This window comes from Hemiscyllium ocellatum, chromosome 26, assembly GCF_020745735.1.
Source record: "Hemiscyllium ocellatum isolate sHemOce1 chromosome 26, sHemOce1.pat.X.cur, whole genome shotgun sequence".
Lineage (NCBI taxonomy): Eukaryota > Metazoa > Chordata > Chondrichthyes > Orectolobiformes > Hemiscylliidae > Hemiscyllium > Hemiscyllium ocellatum.
In genome coordinates, this window is record NC_083426.1 from 670,219 (window position 1) to 678,793 (window position 8,575).

An 8,575-nucleotide genomic window follows, 5' to 3' on the forward strand; every position below is an offset into this window, starting at 1 on the left:
AACTCACTCGTGATTCCAATTTCCATCGCCCACCAGCCGCGACTTTTCTGCAGTTTCCGCTGCGAAAGCCTTCGTTAGAAGTTTGCCAGGCGTTTAGCTGAGCAATACACTGTCTGGGCCCAATCACAGTAAAGTGCTGCTGAAAAGAATGTACACTTCTCCAGGCTTTATTTAGGTGGCGCCGAGGCTGAGTTTAGCTTCAATAAATTCATTAGATTAATTAATAAATTCAGGGATATCTGGCCGTCCTTTCAACTTTAGAAAAGTGTTTATGAGATTGCCGAGGGCGCTGTCGGAGCTTCACTGAGTGACATAGAACTGCCCAGTGACAGTGCGAGGCCCTGTGATCCTGACCAATCACAGCGCGGGGCCTAGTGATCCCAGCCACTCACAGCACGGGACTGAAAGGTTCTGGCCAATTAGCGTGTGTACAGGGGGCGGGATTTGGTACAAAATGGCGGCGATGGCTCGAGAAGGTTTTCGGTGTCGTTGAAAATCTGCAGGAAAAAAATCGGGAAAAATAATTGATTTAAAACTGTCAAAAAAGGAACTTAGTCGGTCGATTGGTGAATTGTCTGAGGTAAAGTGCTGATTAAAAGCGTCGATTGTTTCGATTCCCTCCGTGAGGGGATAAGGAAATGAAGGAGCGTCAGTGAAGGGACGGCAGTGAGGAGATAGTGTAATCCGCCCGGTTTTATATCAAACTATAATTTTCAGAGAAGGCTGACCTCTGTCTTTCCTTACAACCTGGATTACTAATTGCTGTAGTGAAGGAATATGAAGGAGAAAGACGTGTCGCCTAAGACTGGCGGAAAACGCGGTGAGGAAAGGCGAGGCGGCCATCACCAACAACCGAGGAAAATGGGGAATAACCACAACAGCATCAACAGGAACAACAAAAACCATGGCAATGCCAAGAGGGCTCGCAACATTAGCGGCAAAAGGACCAACAACCGAGACTATGATGTTTACCCTCCCAACCGGACTACTAATAATTTGAGTCTTTCTTCTGCTTCTTCAAGGACAAGTAGGGCTGAGAGGCAGCCTGCTGAATACAAAACCCTGAAGATCAGCAATTTGGGTTCCCAGTTGAGTGACGGTGCCATCGAGGATGGCCTTTTCCACGAGTTTAAGAAGTTTGGGGATGTCAGTGTGAAGATTTCCAGGGATGGGGATGAAAGAGTGGCTCTGGTGAATTTCAGACATTCTGAGGATGCTAAGGCTGCTAGACATGCCAAGGGCAGATTGGTGCTGCATGATCGCCCTCTGAAAATTGAAACAGTTTATCCTCCTCCAAAAGGAAGAAGTTACTCCCCTGAAATGGATGGATATTCTGCACCAGGTGTTCAAGGCAACCGTCACAGGCAAAGGTCTCTGTCCCCTACTGGACTTGGTTACAGAGAGCATAGAACTCAGCAACGCAGTTCTTTAGGGCGTCAGTTACCACCACCACCACCACCACCTCCCCCTCCTCCACCTCAGAGGGATTTGGAAAGAGAGCGGGATTATGCCTTTTATGAAGGTCGGGCACGTGCGGCTTACACACTCGATAGAACCACATTCAGGGAGGATGAAATCTTGCCAGAAGATGATAAAAGAGCTAACAGGACGTTGTTTATTGGTAATTTGGACCCTTCAGTGTCACAAAATGATCTTCTGTTAGCGTTTGAAAGGTTTGGCGTTATCTTGGAGGTGGATATCAAACGGCCACCCCGTGGGCAAGGAAATTCTTATGGCTTCCTGAAATTTGAAAACTTGGACATGGCCCATCGAGCGAAGATAGCAATGTCAGGAAAAGTGATTGGACGAAATCCCATCAAAATTGGATATGGGAAAGCAACCCCTACCACCCGATTGTGGGTTGGAGGATTGGGTGCCTGGGTTCCTGTAGCTGGCCTTGCAAGGGAATTTGATCGATTTGGAACCATAAGATCAATTGACTACAGAAAGGGGGACAATTGGGCCTACATTCAATATGAAAGCTTGGATGCTGCACAAGCTGCATGTACTCAGATGCGTGGCTTTCCCTTGGGTGGACCAGATCGACGTCTAAGAGTTGACTTTGCAGATACAGAACATCGTTATCCTCAACAATATCTACAAGCCTTGCCTTTACCTCCTTTTGATTTGATTGGAGATGGCCTTCTTCCTCGCGGTGCAGAGTGTTTAAGGGGTAGGGAAAGAAATTCTCCTCCAATGCATTACAGAGAAAGGGAGCTTTTCCCAGGCAATGATTGGCATGTCCTTTCTGTCCGTGAAAGAAACAGAAATAGCCACGAACAGTTCGATCATCTTGATCGTGAAGTCAGGGACAGCTGGTCTCTTGAACGTGGGCGTGACCATATTTTGCAAAATTGGGACCAAAGAAGAAAAAGAAGAGGCCCTCCAGATGCACGCCCAACTGATTGTTCTCCAAGCAATGACCGCTCCAGAAAACGACGATGCATTTCCCCTGATCGCAGCCCAGGTAATAGCAGTCGTGATGGTGGGCGCCACAGTGATTCAGACCGCGATGTTAAGAATGAGCGGTATTCACCCAGCAGAGATCGTTGTAATAGCACAGAGAAAATTCCATGTGGTAAACATGAGATCAAAACTGTCAATGTGAATGAAAAGGATAAAGACCGCAAACATAGAACTACAGAATGTGCAAGTCCCACAAGGAGCAAGACAAAATCTGATTCCAGCAATGCCAAAGCATCTGATGGTTTTCGGGAATATGAACGTAAATTAAACGTAGCCTGGCATGGAATGCTAGTTCTGAAGAATAGTTCTTTCTCCACAAACATGCACTTCCTTGAGGGTGATCTCGGTGTTGCAGCCAACTTACTAATGGATGTCTCAACTGGTGGAAAAGTCACTCAGCTAAAAATCACTCAGCGCTTACGACTAGATCAGCCTAAATTGGATGAGGTAACAAGACGCATCAAGGCATCAGGCACAAATGGTTATTGTGTCCTATTGGCTGTACCAGCATTGAGCAGCATGGAAAATGCAGAAGGAATGTCTGCTTCTATAGAGCAAGCCACTTCACCACAGAGACCACTGAGGAACCTGGTGTCCTATCTAAAACAAAAGCAGGCAGCTGGTGTCATTAGCCTGCCTGTTGGAGGAAGCAAAGAGAAAGACCACACTGGTGTGCTTCATGCTTTCCCTCCTTGTGATTTTTCTCAACAGTATCTGCAAACCTCTGCTCGAACCCTGGCCAAATCTGAAGAAGACTGTCTAGTTATAATAATTGTACGTGGTACGGCTTAGAATTGAAATTGTACTGTTTGCTGTACTACCGCTGAGTATTGTGATGTGTACGGGATACAAAGAGGGCAAAGATCACCAAACTGTCAGATACTTTAATCACATTGTGTGTTCTGGAGCCCTATTTTTCTATTTGGACACAGATACACACACACACACACACACACACACACACACACACCCACCCACCCAATAGAACTATGCTGGCAGCCTTGCCTCTAGTAAAAATAGATCTTCTACGAATTGATAGTGAAGTAATATTGTTGTCTTTTGAAATATCCTACCCTCCCAACCCGTGCCATGTCTAACACCAAATTCAGTTACGATTAATATTAAATTAGCTGTGTGTTTGTAATAAGTCTGGCCCACCTAATTTTTTAAAATAAATTCCCTTGCTCTTTCTTTATCCTTGTTTCCACATCCTCAGTTTAAAAAGTCTTGTATCCATGTAGTGGTTACTTTTTAAAGAGAAAAGTATTCCGTGCAACATTTCAATACACAAGCACTTTCACTTGAGCTTAAACCGTGAATTGTACAGAGCTTGAGTGCTTCCTGCATTGTTTAAGGTAATGGCTACCTGTCGGTGCTAGAGGCCAGTAATTGATTTTGTTCAAGCAGGATTCATTATTGAAAACTAAAGGTCTTACTCTGTTAATGTTGTTATTGAAGGGCAAAACAACTTAAATTCAGTTGTTTTCTAGTTATTGTAGATATAACTGATACAGGAGAACAAAGGCCTTGAAAACTGTTTTATACAATATGCTATAAGAGTTGTAGGCAATTTTGTTTTGCACTTAATATCTTTTGGACACCAGTAATTCCTCAAACTAACTCACAAGTTGGAACGAAGTAAAGTAATTTTTGCCTTTCCTGTCTGATTGTTCAGAAAACATTTTTAATTACTTGGAGTTCAGTCCAAAATCTATAAAGTTGATGTTTAACATCTCCAAATAGATTGGCTGAAGCTTTTCGAACCAATGATCTTGGGCAGTAAAGTCAATTTCTATGCCATATAAAATAGCAACAAATGGATTATAAATGTCAAGAATTTTGTGTTGAAATATGTTGTAAAGTATTTTTAAAGGTGCCTATGTACTTGTTCTTTAGAGGGCTAACTTTTCAGTGGTGGGAAGAAATTAAAAAAGATGTGGAAAAATATTCTTGATAGTTATTCAGATCCCCTGCTCAGTCCTGGAAAATGCAGAGCATGGATCAAGCTTGTCTGTTTGGACCTCTGGTCGTTTGGCCTATTAAAGCAATCCAGAAAGCATCAGCACTTTCGGGAAGCAGGGTGGGTAGAAAATTATCAAAAATAAAAACAGTCCTATGCTGTTTGCAATATTTACAGAGGGTGGGCAGCCATGATGCAAATGTCTTACAAAATTGTTTCCAGCCAATCAGGAACCCCTTTAAGTACTTATGAAATAATCTGGCCAGGGTTTCTTTGGGACAGTACCTTTTTTAATTGGTTGGAATCTTTTGCAGAGTGGATAGAAAAACAAACTGGAGTTAGCCCCATGCCGAGTCTGTAAACACTGTCTACCGTTTGGGCAGAGTTGCAAGTAAAATTTGCACAAATAATTCAGATTTCCTGTTTTTGATACTACACTATCGAAATGTACACTTTGACATTATTGTTTCTCTCTCTAATGTAACAAATAGCTCAAAATGTGTGGTCCTATTTAACATTAGTGCAAGATGGAAACTACTAGATTTGCAGTGGTCTTGTACTAATGCAAGATATATTTTGAACAAGTACACAGGCATAGTAATTATGGTACAAAGAGTAGTTCTTTTAAATGAGAAAATGAAAGTGCACACTGACTGTGTTTCTGTAGTACAAACATATAATCTGAACAAAATCAGAAAAGCCTAAACATGAAGCTAGTCAATTTGTCTGTGAAGAAAATTGCTCACAGGTACTGGCCTGCTATGTTTCAGCTTTCTCTGTTTGTGCTGTTCTGTTGAATGAAAGTACTTCTCCCACCTCCAGCTCCTCTGAATTGTATCTGGGACATTAGGTCACTGATCAGTCGCCAGCAAGCAAATGTTATGTAATTTTTAAAAAAAAGACTTAAATTGTGGCTTATAGTTTTGTTTGAGAAGTTTGCAGTGTTCAAAGTCACAGGACACTTGCTGTTTTGGAGTATTTTTTTTAAAAGAGATAAAACTGATCTGCTTGGTATGATTTTAAAACAAAAATATATAGTTATCCCCAGTAGTATGTGAATGCCTGTTGTAAGGCATCCTTTGATTACTTAACTCTCAGTTAGGAGATGACAACTGACCTTTGTGCTTCTGCTCGAGGACGTAGAACAGTAAAATGTAGTGATCGTTTTGAATATTTAAAGTAAACTCGTGTGGACGTTACTCATGTGTTCAAGTTGTTGATGATGAGCAGCTGGAATCCATTCTATGAAATTATTCAAATAGCAGTGTGGATATCCAAGATGATTGACTAATCTGTGAGATCTGTGTAAATTGCCCCTCGTGATGGATGGGAGTGGTAGTCATTTTCTTGAGTGGAGGGGTGGGGGCTGAAAGGCTAGGGTGAGTTTGGGTTTTGGGGGAGGTGGACACCTACTAAACTGTATAAGGTGAAAATTCAGATGAGGTGAGAAAAAAAGGGGCAGGATGTTTAAATGTAAAACCTAACTATACTTTCTAGTTTATTTTTAATATAAATGCACATGAATGTGCTTGTGGAGACCTGAAGGGATTTCTGCCTCATGCAATGCAGCATAGTTGTAATTAGGATGAACTGATCCATCAAATCATTTTACTTGCATTCCACTACAACTAGTCTTTGGTAACTGTGAAAACAGCAGAGTAAATGACTTTAAACAAATATAGATATTAACATAGCAGGTACATGTTTTGATATGAGTGGTGATGTTACAGGTTTTTTTCTAAAATTGGGTGTATGCTTTTGCACAAGGCTGTACATGTGCATACTGATACCAAATTGAGTACTTGCACTTTCTGTATGGGGAATTTCGAGCCAAATAAGAGAGCTGCATAAAGCTAAGGTGATACAGCTGAATTGTATTGGCCCAGTTAAATTGACATGGCAATCTTTTAAACCGTTTAAGGGATAAAAATCTGTTTCAAGCAAGTCCGTGTGCACTGTTGTTCTGAACAATTTTTACGTTGTGAAATTCAAACTGAAACTGCAGTGTTTTTGATTTAATCACAGCCGTGCTTTGGGGAGCTGGGAGGGAGTGCAAAACGTGTAGAGCATCAATAAAGAGTGCATGTCTAAACAGTTGGCATGTTGTCCCAAGGACCAGGTGTATAAAGGCTGCAGTTATACTGTTTAGATTGTCTCCAATATTCTGTAAGAAGTGATAACCTAAATGTTTTTGGACAGAGAAGAGTGTAGGTGCAAGAGAGGTTTTGAATATTGGCTTTCTCATCACATGCTAAAGCAGCAGTTTTACTCTAACCATAAAGCTTCCATTTTCAGTATAAGGATTCTAATTTTCTTTAGAAGTTCAAGGTGGTCTCATAGGAGCACTTAGACAGTTGACAGCTGTGGAAAAAGAAATCATTATCCAGATGTAGGTTTCGGGAGTCTTCCTATGCCCTTCGCCTAGTGTAATTCGAACTGTGCTCCTCTCCTCACCAGTCCATGCCTCTGAAAGCTAGCAGGCAGTTCATCTCTAGGAATTGGCTGCAGTCACCAGTTGAATGGAAGCTCAAAAATGGTCATTTGTAACCAGTGTTGTCTTTTGTTTTATATTTTCTTTGCCTTTCTTCTGCTGAGATTGGGAACACTAGGCTACTCTACACATTACAGCATGTATCTAGTTATTGATGACACTAGGATGCTGGGAGGGTGATTTTGAAGCACAGACCTTTGACCTATCAGAGGCATTCTTCCCCATTTTATTTGTCTAGTCTTTGTTGCTGCCCTCCTGGGTTGGAGTTCTTTTCAATTATACTTGCATTATTTTTGAATGACTTGTAGATCTCCATGTGCTCACCTGTTAATTGGGTAGGTCCTGGGCACTGTTGTTAATGTAAAATACTTTTAATGCTTCCAATGTCCTATGTTCTCCAGTGTTCTCTTTCCATCCCTGGCAGCCAAGGCACATAATTATTTTGAATTGGGTAACCCATCCTAAGAGAAGAAATGGTCTTAATTTTATTCAAATTGTAAATGATCCAGTGTTAGAAATCCACTGTAAATGAGGATTAAGAGCTGCAAAGGTTCTTAATCATCAGGCAAGCCTTTAGTCTTGCATTGGCTAGCCTTGCTTAAGGACTATTTAACATAGTTTTCTTCAAGGTAAAAGTCCTATCAGCTTTTACGGTGTCTGACAGCTCTGCATCAAAAATTTGTTTTAGAAATCTAGGGCCTTGGTGCCTTAGTAAGAAACAGTTGTTCGGTAGCATGCCAACTGAATTTCCTTAGTTTTTTTTGTTTTGAGGCTATGTGTAAAAATTACTGTATTCTTGTTAGTTATATAGAAGAAACTGGTGTTGCATGTATTTTTTGTGTCTAATTTGATATTTCTTTCCTGCAAAAACCAAGTGACAGAATATTTGAATGACACAGCTGAGGAGGAGACTTCCTGCTGGAATTTAGTACAAGCCGAAGACAATGTTTGTTTGACGTAGAATGGCCTTTTGCAGGGGGAAAAGATTTCTGTTATTTTGTTTTTAAAGAGCTGGAATGACAGCTTGAAAAAATATATATAAAAAGTTCCTGTATCTTCTAATGTGAAACCAGGTCCTGTGTTTTGAGGGGAAAGATGATCTGCCGCTGTGTGCTGTTTATAGCTGATTTCTGGGGGAGAAAGGAAAAGCTATTCGGGCTCAACCATCTGAATACGGGCTTTCACAGACACACGTGCGTTGAGCTGATTATGTTGTCAACCAAAATCAATAAAATGTGTTTTCTTTTGAGGAAAAAAAACTGCGTTGGAGTAAGTTTGAATGAAGCAAAAACATGACCCCCTTATGTACACTTGAGGCTTTTTGTTTCGGAAGGCCGGTTATTTGAGGAGGAAACGTCAGCGTCACCGTTAACTTAACAGTGGCCTGCAAGAAACGAAATTGGGGGGGACATACCCCACTCTGAAATGTTGAGAATTGACCGCTGGCTGATCATCTTGATGCTGTTCTAATCGAAGATCCAGAATTGCTTGAAAGAGTTTATATAAAAAAATTTGATTTATTTTTGACCAGAGAAATCTGAAGTGTGTGAAGAATGTGAATCCTTGAAAATAAGTCTCGATCTTGCTATCCATGACCAAACCAAAAAATCAAGGCATTCTGTGCTTTCCCAAAGTTTATATATATATAAAAAAAAATC

The 8,575-nt window shown here is 41.0% G+C and overlaps 1 protein-coding gene across 1 annotated transcript; it reads left to right on the top strand.

Moving 5' to 3' along the window:
* The first annotated feature begins 461 nt into the window (after positions 1–461).
* Positions 462–8,176, top strand: rbm15 (RNA binding motif protein 15). Its single transcript, XM_060845262.1, has one exon. It carries the CDS (start codon positions 778–780, stop codon positions 3,256–3,258), a length of 2,481 nt encoding a protein of 826 aa, XP_060701245.1. The 5' UTR covers positions 462–777; the 3' UTR covers positions 3,259–8,176.
* The last annotated feature ends 399 nt before the right edge of the window (positions 8,177–8,575 follow it).

What these genes read in the sequence shown, in the direction of transcription:
- rbm15 (XM_060845262.1), top strand. Translation starts at nt 778, where the DNA reads ATGAAGGAGAAAGACGTGTCGCCTAAGACTGGCGGAAAACGCGGTGAG.